The sequence below is a fragment of the Cherax quadricarinatus genome, chromosome 47, assembly GCF_038502225.1.
Source record: "Cherax quadricarinatus isolate ZL_2023a chromosome 47, ASM3850222v1, whole genome shotgun sequence".
Classification (NCBI taxonomy): domain Eukaryota; kingdom Metazoa; phylum Arthropoda; class Malacostraca; order Decapoda; family Parastacidae; genus Cherax; species Cherax quadricarinatus.
This window is the reverse complement of record NC_091338.1, coordinates 11,637,564-11,657,579: the sequence shown is the minus strand read 5'-3', so window position 1 is coordinate 11,657,579 and position 20,016 is coordinate 11,637,564. Positions and strand designations below refer to the sequence as shown.

The 20,016-nt window shown below is 45.6% G+C and overlaps 1 protein-coding gene across 1 annotated transcript in view; it reads right to left on the bottom strand.

The window, feature by feature from the left end:
* Nucleotides 1–20,016, bottom strand: part of LOC128696479 (uncharacterized) — a 41,093-nt gene that overhangs the window by 11,250 nt on the left and 9,827 nt on the right. Inside the window, exons 5-9 of the mRNA XM_070094631.1 lie at nt 16,955–17,099; nt 11,905–12,086; nt 11,423–11,573; nt 7,889–8,031; nt 7,081–7,240 (exon numbers count right to left, since the gene is read on the bottom strand). Coding sequence (XP_069950732.1) covers nt 7,081–7,240; nt 7,889–8,031; nt 11,423–11,573; nt 11,905–12,086; nt 16,955–17,099 — 781 coding nt within the window. The remainder of the gene's footprint in view (nt 1–7,080; nt 7,241–7,888; nt 8,032–11,422; nt 11,574–11,904; nt 12,087–16,954; nt 17,100–20,016) is intronic.

Here is a 20,016-nt window from a genome sequence, read left to right as displayed (position 1 = left end):
CATCCATAAAATGGGTACCTGGGTGTTAGTCGACTGGTGTGGGTCGCATCCTGGGACATAATTGACCTAATTTGCCAGAAATGCTCAGCATAACAAGCGGCTTTCTATATAGTAATATGCCATTGATGTCAGCTATGGACTGTATACCTTGTACATGTAGTAAATAAAGATTATTATTATTATTGTTTGGTCTACATCTGGTGGGAAAAGTAAACGAAATAGATTTTTAGTGATTTATCGGTTTTATTTATAATAAAAGTGTACTCACCTGTCTGTGGTGTTAATGAGGGAGAAGTCAAGCCTCTTTAACCTAGAGAACCGATGTAGGTTTGTTGCTCCTTATAATAGAATGGAAACGGCATACAGCAGAGGAGCATCATGCATTGCTTCTGATCCCCAGTCCCCTCATCAGTGCTACTCAAGACGGCTCAGTCTCGCACCAAGGATAATGAACGTTCAAAGCTGAACGTTTCGTTTATTTCCTCCATCACCTTGTTGTCAGACATCATAGTCTGTTTTTCTAGGCTATGATACGTCTGACGTAAGTGGTTAAACATACGCTTTTAATAGTTTTACATAACTTAGCCAAATTTAATCTAAATTAACCTAACCTGACTTAAAAACCAGAGAAAATACGAAACGTTTAAAAAATGAAATTGAGCAAAACGTCAAAAACTGACGTTATTAAATGAGTTGGTGAGTGTTGGTCAGGACTGGTCTCACTCTGGTCATAACAATAATAATATAATAATATATTGATTTACTACAAGTACATGTACAAGGTATACAGTCCTAGCTGACATCAATGACATACTACTATATAGAAAGTCGCTCGTTATGCTGAGCATTTCGGGCAAGGTAGGTCAGTTTTAGTCCCAGGATGCGACCTACACCAGTCCACTAACTCCCAGGTACCCATTTTACTTATGGGTGAACATAGACAACCGGTGTAAGGAAACACGCCCAATGTTTCTACCCTCGCCGGGAATCGAAGCCGGACGTTCGCCGTGTGAAGCGAGAGCATGTGCCACCAGGCCACAGGCCATCTCTTTGATCGTCTCATGGCTACTCTGAAACCTTTGTACGGACTCGGCATAATGTTTTTATGTGTGTGTGGATGCACAACACGCAAGACTACACAAGGAGACAATGAATCAGAAAATATTACAAGTCCTGGATATTTCTGCCTTACACTGAGGCCCTCCTCAGCAGACTCAGTGTACGTGGGTGGATTTATGCCCGAAATTCTTTGCTTACAATGAAGTTTTGAATCCATTATTTTTTTTTCTGTATATTTTTAAAACAAATTTCGACTTCTGTTTCAATGATCAGTGTTTGTTGCACTTTTGTAGTCTGTGTATTTCCATGTATTTACTGCTTACAACGTTTATAAGCTTCTCTCTGTTATGTGCGGGTTATTTGTGTATGTGATGAAACTGTTTCGAAAATACAGTTAAGCAAGTTTTAGTTCCCGTGGCCTGGTAGACAACGCTCTCGCCTCATACACAGTGTCTGTGGTTCGAAACATTGGGCGTCTTTCTTTATACCTGCTGTCCCCGTTCACCTAGCAAGCAAGTAGGTACCTGGGTGTTAGTCGACTGGTGTATGTAGCATCCTTCAGAAAAAGACTGAAGGATCACAACAGAAATAACACAGACAGTTCTCGATGACGCACAGACGTTCTTGGGTGGCTATCCGTCCGGGGTAAAAAATATGAACAAAATCCTGTCTTATCATGAGGCCTGGTCTCAGACCGGGACGCGGGGGCGTTGACCCCCGAATCCCTCTTCAGGTAAACTCCAGGTATCATGCCTGGACAATATCAACTACGAATGAAAAATACCTAAGCTGGTAATTTTAAATCACCTAATCCGAGTTAAATTTTTATTTGGCATAAGAAATAATAATAAGAAGAAAATAAATTCGACTTTAATCTCAGTACAGGTGTAGAAGCTTGTGGCTCGGCTGGTAGCGTACTCAGTTCGCCCACTGAGAGCTCGGGGATCGATCATGGACACTTTGTGTCAGTGATATCAGCTAGGATTTTAATAATTGTCTCATATTCTTGTAGAAATAAAGATTGTTATAATAATTAAAAACAAAGGAAGGTCATAACTGACAGCCTACAAGAGCAAGCGGTAGTGTCTTCGGCTAACATCTAAGAGACCCGGGTTCCATTCCGGCATGGGTGGACACTGAGCATGTTTCCATACACCTGCTGCCCCTGTTCACCTAGCATTAAGTAGGTACATGGATGTTAGTCGACTGGTGTGGACAGCATCCTGGGGAAGAGGATCAAAGGATCCCAGTACTAATAAACCAGACATAGTGGCTTGGTTAGGTTATCCTAGAATACTAACACGTCTGGTTAATAACCCAAATAAAATCTTCAGTCATAGTACACTGTACCTAAATAAACTTGCTTAACTATAATTACATATTTAACAACGTGAATAAAACACTGTAGTTTACCTTCAAATGTTGTATAGAAAACTGCACTTTCCACAGGAATATTTTCTTTGATAAATTAAGACAAACTAGCCCATAAAATCATTTTTAGTTAAGTAAATAAGTAAGTTTATTCAGGTATACACAAATACAGTTACATAGATTATTATACATAACAGCATATGTGTAGATAACCTGGGATAACCCAAAAAAGTCAGAGTGATTTATTTCCATTGGAGTCCATGTACAAGGTATATAGGCCTACCTGACATCAATTATATACTACTATATAGAAAACCCCTTGTCATGCTGAGTATTTCGGGCAAATTAGGTTAGTTTTGTCCCCAGGATGCGACTCACACCAGTCGACTAATACCCAGATACCTATTTTACTGATGGGTGAACAGGGACAGCAGGTGTCTTAAGGAAACATGTCCTAATGTTTCCACTCATACCGGGGATCGATCCCCGGACCTCAATGGGTGAGCTGAGTGAGCTAGCAATGGAGCTATGGTAACCAGGCACTAGTAACCACTTTCTTTGGAATGACCTCTGTGAAACGTTTGTACTTATATGTACCTGTTCCTAAATAAACTCACACTGAGTTTTAAACTCACTGTTTCACACACACACACACACACACACACACACACACACACACAACAAACAAAGTGCAAGGAGGCAGAGGAAAGTTTTGTTCCCAAGGGAAACAGAAATAATAGGAAGACCAAGACGAGTCCTTGGTTTACCCGAAGGTGTAGGGAGGCAAAAGCTAAGTGCAACAGAGAATGGAAAAGGTACAGGAGGCATAGGACCCAGGAAAACAAGGAGATTAGTAGAAGAGCCAGAAACGAGTATGCGCAGATAAGGAGGGAGGCCCAGAGACAGTATGAAAACGACATAGCATCGAAAGTCAAATCTGACCCGAAACTGCTGTATAGCCACATTAGGAAGAAGACAACAGTCAAGGACCAGGTGATAAGGCTGAGGAAAGAAGGTGGGGAACTCACAAGAAACGATCAAGAGGTATGTGAGGAGCTCAACACGAGATTTAAGGAAGTATTTACAGTAGAGACAGGAAGGACTCTGGGGGGACAGACCAGATGGGGACACCAACAAGGAATACACCAACAAGTGTTGGACGACATACATACAGATGAGGAGGAGGTGAAGAAACTGCTAAGGGACATCGATACCTCAAAGGCAATGGGACCGGACAACATCTCTCCATGGGTCCTTAGAGAGGGAGCAGATATGTTGTGCGTACCACTTACCACAATCTTCAACACATCCCTGGAAACTGGGCAACTACCTGAGGTATGGAAGACAGCAAATGTAGTTCCCATTTTCAAAAAAGGAGACAGAAAAGAGGCACTAAACTATAGACCTGTGTCATTGACGTGTATAGTATGCAAAATTATGGAGAAGATTATCAGGAGGAGAGTGGTGGAGCACCTGGAACGGAACAGGAGTATAAATGCCAACCAGCACGGATTCACGGAAGGCAAATCCTGTGTCACAAACCTTCTGGAGTTTTATGATAAAATAACAGAAGTAAGACAAGAGAGAGAGGGGTGGGTTGATTGCATCTTCTTGGACTGCAAGAAGGCCTTTGACACAGTTCCTCACAAGAGATTAGTGCAGAAGCTAGAGCATCAGGCGCATATAACAGGAAGGGCACTGCAATGGATCAGAGAATACCTGACAGGGAGGCAACAACGAGTCATGGTACGTAATGATGTATCACAGTGGGCACCTGTGACGAGCGGGGTCCCACAGGGGTCGGTCCTAGGACCAGTGCTATTTTTGGTATATGTGAACGACATGACGGAAGGGTTAGACTCAGAAGTGTCCCTGTTTGCAAATGATGTGAAGTTAATGAGGAGAATTAAATCTGATGAGGACCAGGCAGGACTTCAAAGAGACCTGGACAGACTGGACACCTGGTCCAGCAAATGGCTTCTCGAATTTAATCCTGCCAAATGCAAAGTCATGAAGATAGGGGAAGGGCACAGGAGACCACAGACAGAGTATAGGCTAGGTGGCCAAAGACTGCAAACCTCACTCAAGGAGAAAGATCTTGGGGTGAGTATAACACCGAGCATGTCTCCGGAAGCACACATCAATCAGATAACTGCTGCAGCATATGGGCGCCTGGCAAACCTGAGAACAGCATTCCGACACCTTAGTAAGGAATCATTCAAGACACTGTACACCGTGTATGTCAGGCCCATACTGGAGTATGCAGCACCTGTTTGGAACCCGCACTTGATAAAGCACGTCAAGAAACTAGAGAAAGTACAAAGGTTTGCAACAAGGTTAGTTCCAGAGCTAAGGGGAATGTCCTATGAAGAAAGATTAAGGGAAATCGGCCTGACGACACTGGAGGACAGGAGGGTCAGGGGAGACATGATAACGACATATAAAATACTGCGTGGAATAGACAAGGTGGACAAGGACAGGATGTTCCAGGGAGGGGACACAGAAACAAGAGGCCACAATTGGAAGTTGAAGACACAAATGAGTCAGAGAGATAGTAGGAAGTATTTCTTCAGTCATAGAGTTGTAAGGCAGTGGAATAGCCTAGAAAATGACGTAGTGGAGGCAGGAACCATACACAGTTTTAAGACGAGGTTTGATAAAGCTCATGGAGCGGGGAGAGAGAGGGCCTAGTAGCAACCGGTGAAGAGGCGGGGCCAGGAGCTAAGACTCGACCCCTGCAACCACAAATAGGTGAGTACAAATAGGTGAGTACACACTGTGTTTTACACTCACACGTTGTGTTTTAATCAGGTTATTCAACCTTTGTATTTTCAAATGATCATAATAATAATGATGGTTTGTAATTTGTTAATGATTGTAATCATGTACTCACCTAACTGTACTCACCTAATTGTGGTTGCAGGGGTCGAGACTCAGCTCTTGGCCCCGCCTCTTCACCGACCGCTACTAGGTCCTCTCTCTCCCTGCTCCATGAGCTTTATCATACCTCGTCTTAAAAGTATGTATAGTTCCTGCCTCCACTACATCGCTTGCCAGACTATTCCACTTCCTAACTACTCTATGACTGAAGAAATACTTCCTAACATCCCTTTGACTCATCTGAGTCTTCAGCTTCCAATTGTGACCCCTTGTTTGTGTCCCATCTCTGGAACATCCTGTCTCTGTCCACCTTGTCTATTACACGCAGTATTTTGTATGTCGTTATCATGTCTCCCCTGACCCTCCTGTCCTCCAATGTTGTCAGACTGATTTCCCTTAACCTTTCTTCATAGGACATTTTCCTTAGCTCTAGAACTAGCCTTGTTGCAAACCTTTGCACTTTCTCTAATTTCTTGACGTGTTTGACCAGGTATGGGTTACAAACTGGTGCTGCGTACTCCAGTATGGGCCTGACGCACACAGTGTATAAAGTCTTGAACGATTCCTTACTGAGGTACCGGAACGCTATTCTCAGGTTTGCCAAGCGCCCATATGCCGCAGCAGTTATCTGGTTAATGTGTGCTTCTGGCGATGTACTCGGTATTATACTCACTCCTAGGTCTTTCTCCTTGAGTGAGGTTTGCAGCCTTTGGCCACCTAGCCTATACTCTGTCTGCGGTCTTCTTTGCCCTCCTCCGATCTTCATGACTTTGCATTTGGCGGGGTTAAATTCTAGGAGCCAGTTTCTGGACCACGTATAGACGTGTAGATGATTCATTACCTTTGTAACTTGTTCAGCTATCATACCTTTGAGGCACAGTCCCTGGACCCATTATGTACCTCTGTAATGTTGAGGCCCGGTCCCTGGACCCATTGTGTACCTCTGTAATGTTGAGGCCCGGTCCCTGGACCCATTATGTACCTCTGTAATGTTGAGGTACAGTCCCTGGACCCATTATGTATCTATGTAATGTTGAGGTACAGTCCCTGGACCCATTATGTACCTCTGTAATGTTGAGGTACAGTCCCTGGACCCATCATGTACGTCTGTAATGTTGAGGTACATTCCCTGGACCCATCATGTGCCTCTGTAATGTTGAGGTACAGTCCCTGGACCCATTATGTACTTCTGTAATGTTGAATTACAGTCCCTGGACCCATTATGTACCTCTGTAATGTTGAGGTACAGTCCCTGGACCCATTATGTACCTCTGTAATGTATTAACTACCACCCACAGGTCTGGGGTGCATATTAAAGATATTAAACTAACTGATAATAATGATAATAATAGTGATAATAATGGAAATAATAATGGTAACAATATTAATAATAATTAAGAACAATAATGATAATAACAAAAATAATTAAATTACTAATAGTAATTATAATACCAATGCTGAGGATACATAATAGTGATGATAACTTGGCAATATAGGAATGATAAGAACAGAGAGAGAGACAGACAGACAGACAGACAGGCAGACAGACAGACAGACAGACAGACAGACAGACAGACAGACAGAGACAGAGACAGAGACAAAGAGAGAAACAGAGAGAGAGAGAGAGACAGAGAGAGAGACAGACAGACAGACAGAAACAGACAGACAGACAAGACAGACAGAGACAGAGACAGAGACAGAGAGAGAAACAGAGAGAGAGAGATATATATATAGAGAGAGAGAGACATAGAGAGAGAGAGAAAGACTGACCTGTTAGCAGAATGTTGAAGACACAGGGCCGGTGAGTGACACCCATTGCATTGCTGGGGCGGCACTGTGCCTGCTGGCTGCCACCGCTGACATTGTCAGCCCTCAGCCACCCCATGGAGGTCAGCCCGTCATCCTCGTGGTAGAGTGGGACTCCAACCTCCTGACAGATACAGTCATTCTGAGTTATTAATCTTCCAACCCCGGTATTGTGACATATTATCATTCCAACTCCGGTATTGTGACATATTATCATTCCAACCCCGGTATTGTGACATATTCCTACTGATGGTGGTCAGCCGCCACTTACAAAACCATCACACAATTAACACGCTAGATCCTTCAAGCAGAGTGCCTTGTTGATGCTGACGGGCTCTTGATTAGAGGAACTGGAGTCATCCCCCTTTCCTCGCATCAAACCGAATTACTTCCCATTACAATGGCGCTGTGATCCCTACGGGTTCAGCACTTTCTCATGTATATATGTATGTATGTATGTATGTATGTATGTATATATATATATATATATATATATATATATATATATATATATATATATATATATATATATATATATATATATATATATATATATATATATATATATATATATATATATATATATATATATATATATATATATATATATATATATATATATATATATATATATATATATATATTAACAAGTCGGCCGTCTCCCACCGAGGCAGGGTGACCCAAAAAGAAAGAAATCCTCAAAAAGAAAATACTTTCATCATCATTCAACTCACTCACACATAATCACTGTTATTCATGCAGTTGTATTTACCTCCTCCTTGTTGATGTTGGAGATAGTCTCCCAAGTATAGGAGACTTGTGGTGGAGAGGCTGACACTTGACACTCCAACACCACTACCTCCCCAGGCAGTGCCACCACCTCCCTGGCACTCTCCCACGCACACACAGGTCTGTCTGTACAGGTGACCAAGACTGGTAATAAGACATATACATACATATACACACAAGATTGTATGTACACCGACAGGTGTGTATATGTGAGTGTATGTACACCCCAGAGATGTGTATGTGTCAGTTCATGTACATCGAGATGTGTGTACATGCCAGTGTATATACACCATTAGCTTGTATGTGTTATTACACGTACACCGAGAGGTGTGTATGCGCCTGTGTATATACACGGAGAGGTGTGTATTTCTCACTGAGAAATTTGATGAAGTGAAAAATTCTTCACTGTTGGAGTACAAGCATCATGGAGCCTTCGTGTAGTCGATAGGCTTGAAACTAAAAAAAAATCACCCATCACTATGAGAGAGGTTTTCTCATAATGTAGCAGTATAAATTAGTTAAGTTTAAAGTTCACGGACTTAATGCTAGTCATTAAAGTCGCACTATACCTCAGCTGAGTCAATGTTGGTTTGGTGACTAAAATTGTAATTGATCTCTTAGCGTATATACACTGAGAGATACACACTTCTGGGTGTATATACACTGAGAGATACACACTTCTGAGTGTATATACACTGAGAGATACACACTTTTGGGTGTATATACACTGAGAGATACACACTTCTGGGTGTATATACTTTGAGATACACATTTCTGGGTGTATATACACTGAGAGATACGCATTTCTGGGTGTATATACACTGAGAGATACACATTTCTGGGTTTATATACACTGAGAGATACACATTTCTGGGTGTATATACACTGAGAGATACACATATCTGGGTGTATATACACTGAGAGATACACATATCTGGGTGTATATACACTGACAGATACACATATCTGGGTGTATATACACTGAGAGATACACATATCTGGGTGTATATACACTGACAGATACACATATTTGGGTGTATATACACTGACAGATACACATATCTGGGTGTATATACACTATGGGCTTGAATCTGCGGAAGATATTCAAGTAATAAGTGACAATGGCACTAACAATGAGTAACAGAAGTATAAGTACAGTGAACATAATTACTTCAGACATCAGCTGAAGTCAACATTCAATATAATAAAGTATCGTTGTAGTAATGCTGTATAAAGTAATTTATTATGGTAGCAATGCTGCGTAAACTAACGTATTATTGTATAAATGTTGCATACATTAATATACTACAATAACAAATGTTACATATGATCTTGTAGTGACACGGCATATTTAAGAGATGTAAACAATGGCCGTCACAACTCTAGTCAGAGGAGGATAATAAATTAATTCCTAACTAGGATAATTATTATGCCAATTAAAACTATGATACATTAACTCTGGGCTTCATGTTGTCGTCAACAACTAAAAAAAAAATGCTGAAGCCGGATTATAAATTCATCTGGAAGTTGGTCGGTCACAACTGTGACCTGGTAAAGAAAATGGCATTTAGGTCACAGTGGAACTAAATATTTTTGAGAAATTGCTGGGATTTTAAAGGGTAATTAAGTCATAATAAAATATGACTTGTGTATCTCCATAGAGACTGTAAGTAATGGGTCAGAATTGATTTCTGAATATGGGTTAATTAGATGTATTTTTTTTTACGCTAATGTGTTTATCTTATTGATATTAATAAGAAGGAATAATGGTTTATAGCACGTTAGTGCCAGTGATAAGACAGACTGAAAGCTTAAAATGCTGTCAGTGAAAAAAATGAAAAATGAAAGACTTGTGAAGAATTAAAACCCAGTGGGGAAAATCAAATAAGAAAAAGTTAAATATGTGTCTAGTGTAGCAGGAAATATATCATGACAACACAAGCTCAAAGGTACTTGACATGTAAACAAAATAAGAAACAGCTGACTGGCTCGTCACCTCCAGGTGGGAGTTAAAAATTTCATCTCTTTTCCACTGGTGTTTTATTGTGTAGGTAAACATTACACTTTTGTTACCACCACCATCACTCTTACCTTATTATTCTGTTTACGTGAATCTGACCTCACTCAACACCACTGGTAATGAAGAACTACAAAAAAAAATAACCTGGATGATTGCTAATAAAGTTACACTGAATACTGACAAAACCTTCTATATTATGTTTGGTAACAGAGCAGATGTTGCACAACTGAACATTGTGATTGACAATACTCTTATTGCTAAAGATAATGAGGGTAAATTCCTGGGTCTACACCATGACAGTAACCTGAAATTCAGCATCCATATCCAACACATAACAAAAAAGTATCCAAAACTGTTCGGATCCTCTCTAAAATACGTTACTACGTGCCACAATCAGCCTTACTCACACTATACTATTCACTCATCTATCCCTACCTCACCTATGCTGTTTGTGCCTGGGGATCAACACCATCAACATACCTACAGCCAATAATACCCCAACAAAAAGCTGCAGTAAGAATTATCATGCAGTCCAATACTATGCAACCCACCTCCCCCCCCCTACTCTTCAAAGATCTAAACTTACTCACTGTACAGAACATCCATACTTACTACTGTGCAAGCTACATTTACAGAACCATAAATTCCAATATTAACCCTGAACTAAAGCACTTTCTTGATAGTTGTGACAGGACCCATAGACACAATACCAGACACAAAAATCTCTTTGACATTCCCCGTGTCCTGCCAAATCTGTACAAAAATTCAGTGTGCATAAAAGGGCTTAAAATCAGGAACTCCTGCCTGAAAACTCTAAAACTGCAGACTCAACCACCATGATCAAAGCCACCGTTAAAAAACATCTTATCTCCCTAACACACCCCATCATCAGCTAACTACATTAAAACCACCTATTCACGTATTCGTAGCATGAATACAACCAAAACAAAATAGACTTACTCTCGAAATCTGTGATTTCCCATAATTTACACTTACACTCACCCAAATGACTGAAAACATAAAATTTCTAATCTACCTATTGCCTAATAAATCTTAAGTTAGCCTAAGTTTGTCTAATAAACTCTCCCAATATAGGAACTTTAATAAAAACAGTGTATCATGTCAAGACTTATCATTCTCATCATTAAGTTTACTAATTGTAATATTGTTATATGTCTTATACTACCTCATTAATATAAATCTACCTAGTGTGCAAATAGATATACTAAAATTTACTGCTCCATAACCTGTGTCAATTAAGAGTAAGAATTAGTATTAATCTGCCCGAAATGCCTAGGCCTGCTAGAAGCCATCCTTGTAATCAACATTTAAAATATATAAACCACACATTCTAAGCTTTGCAAGAAAATAAACATTTATTTATTTATTTATTTATTTATAAGCGTTAAGCTCGTGTGAGTCGTTCAGCTCAAGGAATGACAGAGGCTCGATCCTCCGTCCGCTAGACTGTACATACTGACAGGGTTAGGTACTTACAGGCAATGTTGAGAGTGACAGCGTTGCTCTGGCCGTCACCTTCAGGATTGGAGGCGAGGCAGGTGTAGAGGCCAGCGTCCCTGTAGGTTAGGTGCTGCAAGGTGAGTGTTCTACCGTCCTTGATCACATGTTCCCTCTGCAAAGTACGACCCTGCAAAAGAATCATCTCCGCTATTATAATCATTATCAACTCCACGACGTTAATACTTTACCAAGTAGTTGTGTTGTATAAGTGACGATAGAGGATATATGTTAATGTTACACTGTGTTGTATAAGTGACGATAGAGGATGTATGTTTATCTTTCACTGGTCACACAAGTATCTCCGGATTCGCCATTAACACTTGCTTGCAAGATTTCTTTCACTGTAAGTGAAAGTAACTTACACTGAATACGACTAAAAGTGAAAGTGACTTATAAAGAATATTAGAGCACGTGAAAGTAACTCAGACTCAACATGGCTAAAGGGAAATGTAACTTACATTGAACATGAAGGTAACGTTGTAGGCAGGTGGGTTAGCGCGGGCGGTACAGGTGAGCGTGGCAGAGTCCCCAGCGTGCAGGTCGCCCACACCTGCTTGGCCTCCCACACCGGCTTGGCCTCCCACACCGGCTTCTCTGCTACCGCCCACACCAGTGATGCTAATACTAGCCTCAGGCACATCTGCAGTAACACTCTATTAAAACATGCGACACGAAAGAGTGAAATATTCTTATAATAATTATATTATTAAGTAAAAGCATATCTGAGGCACAAGGGATGAATGTGAGATAGAGAAACAAGATAGTTCAAGAGCTTCAGTGAGCTAAATATTCTGTGTCAAAGAGAAAGTCGTACAAACTTTCTTTACGTGAGTCCGTACTCATTACAGAATTTCTCTCTGGCGGGGGTTGTGCTGTAGTTGTGACCAAGCAAAAACACCTTTTAAAAATGTGAATGAGGTCAGTGGTTGGGCATATTTTAACGTGTTGGTGGGTAGAGTGGCTGGCATCCTGGTGGTCAGAGTGGCTGGCATCCTGGTGGTCAGAGTGGCTGGCATCCTGGTGGTCAGAGTGGCTAGCATCCTGGTGGTCAGAGTGGCTGGCATCCTGGTGGTCAGAGTGGCTGGCATCCTGGTGGTCAGAGTGGCTGGCATCCTGGTGGTCAGAGTGGCTGGCATCCTGGTGGTCAGAGTGGCTAGCATCCTGGTGGTCAGAGTGGCTGGCATCCTGGTGGTCAGAGTGGCTGGCATCCTGGCGGTCAGAGTGGCTGGCATCCTGGTGGTCAGAGTGGCTGGCATCCTGGTGGTCAGAGTGGCTCGCATCCTGGTGGTCAGAGTGGCTGGCATCCTGGTGGTCAGAGTAGCTGGCATCCTGGTGGTCAGAGTGGCTGGCATCCTGGTGGTCAGAGTGGCTGGCATCCTGGTGGTCAGAGTGGCTGGCATACTGGTGGTCAGAGTGGCTGGCATCCTGGTGGTCAGAGTGGCTGGCATCCTGGTGGTCAGAGTGGCTGGCATCCTGGTGGTCAGAGTGGCTGGCATCCTGGTGGTCAGAGTGGCTGGCATCCTGGTGGTCAGAGTGGCTGGCATCCTGGTGGTCAGAGTGGCTGGCATCCTGGTGGTCAGAGTAGCTGGCATCCTGGTGGTCAGAGTGGCTGGCATCCTGGTGGTCAGAGTAGCTGGCATCCTGGTGGTCAAAGTGGCTGGCATCCTGGTGGTCAGAGTAGCTGGCATCCTGGTGGTCAGAGTGGCTGGCATCCTGGTGGTCAGAGTAGCTGGCATCCTGGTGGTCAGAGTGGCTGGCATCCTGGTGGTCAGAGTGGCTGGCATCCTGGTGGTCAGAGTAGCTGTCATCCTGGTGGTCAGAGTAGCTGGCATCCTGGTGGTCAGAGTGGCTGGCATCCTGGTGGTCAGAGTGGCTGGCATCCTGGTGGTCAGAGTGGCTGGCATCCTGGTGGTCAGAGTAGCTGGCATCCTGGTGGTCAGAGTGGCTGGCATCCTGGTGGTCAGAGTGGCTGGCGTCCTGGTGGTCAGAGTGGCTGGCATCCTGGTGGTCAGAGTGGCTGGCATCCTGGTGGTCAGAGTGGCTGGCATCCTGGTGGTCAGAGTGGCTATCATCCTGGTGGTCAGAGTGGCTGGCATCCTGGTGGTCAGAGTAGCTGGCATCCTGGTGGTCAGAGTGGCTGGCATCCTGGTGGTCAGAGTAGCTGGCATCCTGGTGGTCAGAGTGGCTGGCATCCTGGTGGTCAGAGTGACTGGCATCCTGGTGGTCAGAGTGGCTGGCATTCTGGCGGTCAGAGTAGTTGGCATCCTGGTGGTCAGAGTGGCTGGCGTCCTGGTGGTCAGAGTGGCTGGCATCCTGGTGGTCAGAGTGGCTGGCATCCTGGTGGTCAGAGTAGCTGGCATCCTGGTGGTCAGAGTGGCTGGCATCCTGGTGGTCAGAGTAGCTGGCATCCTGGTGGTCAGAGTGGCTGGCATCCTGGTGGTCAGAGTGGCTGGCATCCTGGTGGTCAGAGTGGCTGGCATTCTGGCGGTCAGAGTAGTTGGCATCCTGGTGGTCAGAGTGGCTGGCATCCTGGTGGTCAGAGTGGCTGGCACCCTGGTGATCAGAGTGGCTGGCATCCTGGTGGTCAGAGTGGCTGGCATCCTGGTGGTCAGAGTGGCTGGCATCCTGGTGGTCAGAGTGACTGGCATCCTGGTGGTCAGAGTGGCTGGCATCCTGGTGGTCAGAGTGGCTGGCATCCTGGTGGTCATAGTGGCTGGCATTCTGGTGGTCAGAGTAGCTGGCATCCTGGTGGTCACAGTGGCTGGCATCCTGGTGGTCAGAGTAGCTGGCATCCTGGTGGTCAGAGTGGCTGGCATCCTGGTGGTCAGAGTAGCTGGCATCCTGGTGGTCAGAGTGGCTGGCATCCTGGTGGTCAGAGTGGCTGTCATCCTGGTGGTCAGAGTGGCTGGCATCCTGGTGGTCAGAGTGGCTGGCATCCTGGTGATCAGAGTGGCTATCATCCTGGTGGTCAGAGTGGCTGGCATCCTGGTGGTCAGAGTAGCTGGCATCCTGGTGGTCAGAGTGGCTGGCATCCTGGTGGTCAGAGTAGCTGGCATCCTGGTGGTCAGAGTGGCTGGCATCCTGGTGGTCAGAGTGGCTGGCATCCTGGTGGTCAGAGTGGCTGGCGTCCTGGTGGTCAGAGTAGTTGGCATCCTGGTGGTCAGAGTGGCTGGCATCCTGGTGGTCAGAGTGGCTGGCATCCTGGTGGTCAGAGTGGCTGGCATCCTGGTGGTCAGAGTGGCTGACATCCTGGTGATCAGAGTGGCTGGCATCCTGGTGGTCAGAGTAGCTGGCATCCTGGTGGTTAGCGTAGCTGGCATCCTGGTGGTCAGAGTAGTTGGCATCCTGGTGATCAGAGTGGCTGTCATCCTGGTGGTCAGAGTAGCTGGCATCCTGGTGGTCAGAGTGGCTGGCATCCTGGTGGTCAGAGTAGTTGGCATCCTGGTGGTCAGAGTAGCTGGCATCCTGGTGGTCAGAGTAGCTGGCATCCTGTTGGTCAGAGTGGCTGGCATCCTGGTGGTCAGAGTAGCTGGCATCCTGGTGGTCAGAGTAGCTGGCATCCTGGTGGTCAGAGTAGCTGGCATCCTGGTGGTCAGAGTGACTGGCATCCTGGTGGTCAGAGTGGCTGCCATCCTGGTGGTCAGAGTGGCTGGCATCCTGGTGGTCAGAGTGGCTGACATCCTGGTGGTCAAAGTGGCTGGCATCCTGGTGGTCAGAGTAGTTGGCAACCTGGTAGACAGAGTAGCTGGCATCCTGGTGGTCAGAGTAGCTGGCATCCTGTTGGTCAGAGTGGCTGGCATCCTGGTGGTCAGAGTAGCTGGTATCCTGATGGTCAGAGTAGCTGGCATCCTGGTGGTCAGAGTAGCTGGCATCGTGTTGGTCAGAGTGGCTGGCATCCTGGTGGTCAGAGTGGCTGGCATCCTGGTGGTCAGAGTGGCTGGCATCCTGGTGGTCAGAGTGGCTGGCATCCTGGTGGTCAGAGTGGCTGACATCCTGGTGGTCAGAGTACCTGGCATCCTGGTGGTCAGAGTGGCTGGCATCCTGGTGGTCAGAGTGGCTGGCATCCTGGTGGTCAGAGTGGCTGGCATCCTGGTGGTCAGAGTGGCTGGCATCCTGGTGGTCAGAGTGGCTGGCATCCTGGTGGTCAGAGTGGCTGGCATCCTGGTGGTCAGAGTGGCTGGCATCCTGGTGGTCAGAGTGGCTGGCATCCTGGTGGTCAGAGTGGCTGGCATCCTGGTGGTCAGAGTGGCTGGCATACTGGTGGTCAGAGTAGCTGGCGTCCTGGTGGTCAGAGTGGCTGGCATCCTGGTGGTCAGAGTAGCTGGCATCCTGGTGGTCAGAGTGGCTGGCATCCTGGTGGTCAGAGTGGCTGGCATCCTGGTGGTCAGAGTGGCTGGCATCCTGGTGGTCAGAGTGGCTGGCATCCTGGTGGTCAGAGCGGCTGGCATCCTGGTGGTCAGAGTGGCTGGCATCCTGGTGGTCAGAGTGGCTGGCATCCTGGTGGTCAGAGTGGCTGGCATCCTGGTGGTCAGAGTGGCTGGCATCCTGGTGGTCAGAGTGGCTGGCATCCTGGTGGTCAGAGTGGCTGGCATCCTGGTGGTCAGAGTGGCTGGCATCCTGGTGGTCAGAGTGGCTGGCATCCTGGTGGTCAGAGTGGCTGGCATCCTGGTGGTCAGAGTGGCTGGCATCCTGGTGGTCAGAGTGGCTGGCATCCTGGTGGTCAGAGTGGCTGGCATCCTGGTGGTCAGAGTGGCTGGCATCCTGGTGGTCAGAGTGGCTGGCATCCTGGTGGTCAGAGTGGCTGGCATCCTGATGGTCAGAGTGGCTGGCATCCTGGTGGTCAGAGTGGCTGGCATCCTGATGGTCAGAGTGGCTGACATCCTGATGGTCAGAGTGGCTGGCATCCTGATGGTCAGAGTGGCTGACATCCTGATGGTCAGAGTGGCTGGCATCCTGATGGTCAGAGTGGCTGGCATCCTCACCTGGCTCATCCACACACCACACATAGTATCGTTACAGTAATGCCAGACATTACTGACAAGCTGATGAATAAGACAAATTTTCATCATTTGCATATCTTCATTGCTGATAAAAAAGATACCCAATACAATAAAGATAGCCAGGAGTTGCGCAGGTGGCTTATTTATTAAATTTTTCCAGCTGTGAAGAGTGTAGTAGGGAAGTGTGGAGTGTAATACGTGAATTACAGATGGAAAGTTATTATTAAAGTGTACTTAGAAAGAAGGTTTGGTAAGAACCAATATAAGTTCCCAGAGAAAAGTAAATAAAGTATCCGAGGTATGATGATGCTTTGTTAGGTTTAAATCTTATCGACTGCATGAGGGGTCATGAAGGATGACTATAACTGGGAGTAGTGTGTGTGTGTGTGTGTGTGTGTGTGTGTGTGTGTGTGTGTGTGTGTGTGTGTGTGTGTGTTTCTCTGGATTACTGGACGGAGGATCGAGCCTGCACCTCACGTAAAACATAAAAATAATGTGGTGTTCTCACAATGGACGGTGAGTCTGGTGGAGTCTGCAGCTGTGAGGTGAGGGAGGGTGGGCGCCCTGGCACGGCACTCCAGCAGACTACCGTCGTCAACGGCAGACACAAGCAGACGCAGCAGACACACAGCAGAATCCTCACTCAAGCTCTGCTGGGCAGGAGAGACACAGAGCAAGAGACTAGAATAAAATCTATGGCTTATTTTAAATACAACAATACACAGAAAAAAAACATATTCTCGGAAGGTGTTTGAATCACTCCTGGTTAGATTAAACTAGAGATTTATGTTAGTTAACTAGACATGAGAGAAGTGTCAGAACATTGTACTTGTAAGTCAGATTCTGTTAGTTAACTTAAAATAATCAACTGTGGTGGTCAATGTCACCGACGTTTTACAGCGAAGAATAAACATCACAACACCGTGGCTGTAACAGTACACAACACCGTGCCTGTAACAGTACACAACACCGTGGCTGTAACAGTTGACAACACCGTGGCTGTAACAGTACACAACACCGTGGCTGTAACAATACACAACACCGTGGCTGTAACAGTACACAACACCGTGGCTGTAACAGTACACAACACCGTGGCTGTAACAGTACACAACACCGTGGCTGTAACAGTACACAACACCGTGGCTGTAACAGTACACAACACCGTGGCTGTAACAGTACACAACACCGTGGCTGTAACAGTACACAACACCGTGGCTGTAACAGTACACAACACCGTGGCTGTGACAGTACACAACACCGTGGCTGTAACAGTACACAACAATGTGGCTGTAACAGTACACAACACCGTGGCTGTAACAGTACACAACACCGTGGCTGTAACAGTACACAACACCGTGGCTGTAACAGTACACAACACCGTGGCTGTAACAGTACACAACAATGTGGCTGTAACAGTACACAACACCGTGGCTGTAACAGTACACAACACCGTGGCTGTAACAGTTGACAACACCGCGGCTGTAACAGTTGACAACACCGCGGCTGTAACAGTTGACAACACCGTGGCTGTAACAGTTGACAACACCGTGGCTGTAACAGTTGACAACACCGCGGCTGTAACAGTTGACAACACCGCGGCTGTAACAGTTGACAACACCGCGGCTGTAACAGTTGACAACACCGCGGCCGTAACAGTTGACAACACCGTGGCTGTAACAGTTGACAACACCGTGACTGTAACAGTTGACAACACCGTGACTGTAACAGTTGACAACACCGTGACTGTAACAGTTGACAACACCGTGACTGTAACAGTTGACAACACCGTGACTGTAACAGTTGACAACACCGTGACTGTAGCAGTTCACAACACCGTGACTGTAACAGTTGACAACACCGTGGCTGTAACAGTTCACAACACCGTGGCTGTAACAGTTCACAACACCGTGGCTGTAACAGTTCACAACACCGTGACTGTAACAGTTCACAACACCGTGACTGTAACAGTTCACAACACCGTGACTGTAACAGTTCACAACACCGTGACTGTAACAGTTCACAACACCGTGACTGTAACAGTTCACAACACCGTGACTGTAACAGTTCACAACACCGTGGCTGTAACAGTTCACAACACCGTGACTGTAACAGTTCACAACACCGTGACTGTAACAGTTCACAACACCGTGACTGTAACAGTTCACAACACCGTGACTGTAACAGTTCACAACACCGTGACTGTAACAGTTCACAACACCGTGACTGTAACAGTTCACAACACCGTGACTGTAACAGTTCACAACACCGTGACTGTAACAGTTCACAACACCGTGACTGTAACAGTTCACAACACCGTGACTGTAACAGTTCACAACACCGTGACTGTAACAGTTCACAACACCGTGACTGTAACAGTTCACAACACCGTGACTGTAACAGTTCACAACACCGTGACTGTAACAGTTCACAACACCGTGACTGTAACAGTTCACAACACCGTGACTGTAACAGTTCACAACACCGTGACTGTAACAGTTCACAACACCGTGACTGTAACAGTTCACAACACCGTGACTGTAACAGTTCACAACACCGTGACTGTAACAGTTCACAACACCGTGGCTGTAACAGTTCACAACACCGTGACTGTAACAGTTCACAACACCGTGACTGTAACAGTTCACAACACCGTGACTGTAACAGTTCACAACACCGTGACTGTAACAGTTCACAACACCGTGACTGTAACAGTTCACAACACCGTGACTGTAACAGTTCACAACACCGTGACTGTAACAGTTCACAACACCGTGACTGTAACAGTTCACAACACCGTGACTGTAACAGTTCACAACACCGTGACTGTAACAGTTCACAACACCGTGGCTGTAACAGTTCACAACACCGTGACTGTAACAGTTCACAACACCGTGACTGTAACAGTTCACAACACCGTGACTGTAACAGTTCACAACACCGTGACTGTAACAGTTCACAACACCGTGACTGTAACAGTTCACAACACCGTGACTGTAACAGTTCACAACACCGTGACTGTAACAGTTCACAACACCGTGACTGTAACAGTTCACAACACCGTGGCTGTAACAGTTCAAAACTAGTCCACAATATGGGAATAAAATTTCGCACGAAGTTTGGGTCCCTCCTGGACCATTATTAAATCTCTAACTGAGCACGTTTATCCTACTATACTTAAATATTCAGTAGAGAAGAGTCACCGCAAGACAGGGATCAAGTACCATGGACAAGACTCAAGACAAAGAGACACAATGTGAAAGACAATTAGCCAGATCAAGAAGTTTCGCTCTGTGAGGAGCGTTATTAAGTTATGAAGACTTGATAAAGCGCTACACAGAGCGAAACGTGGTCATAATAGGAGCTTGTCATGTCACCAGTGTTCTGCGGAGTGTAACTCGGGGCTATACTTAAATCAGGTGGGAGAATTCCGTAGAGTTTAACAGATCCTCGCACCCATTAATTTGATGGTGCGAGTCAGTGAGACAACACATATACCTTCCTTTCCCCGCGATTACTAGGTACCTGTCCCCTATCCCAGCTTATCTCAAACTCAGCTGTGGCTTGACAGTG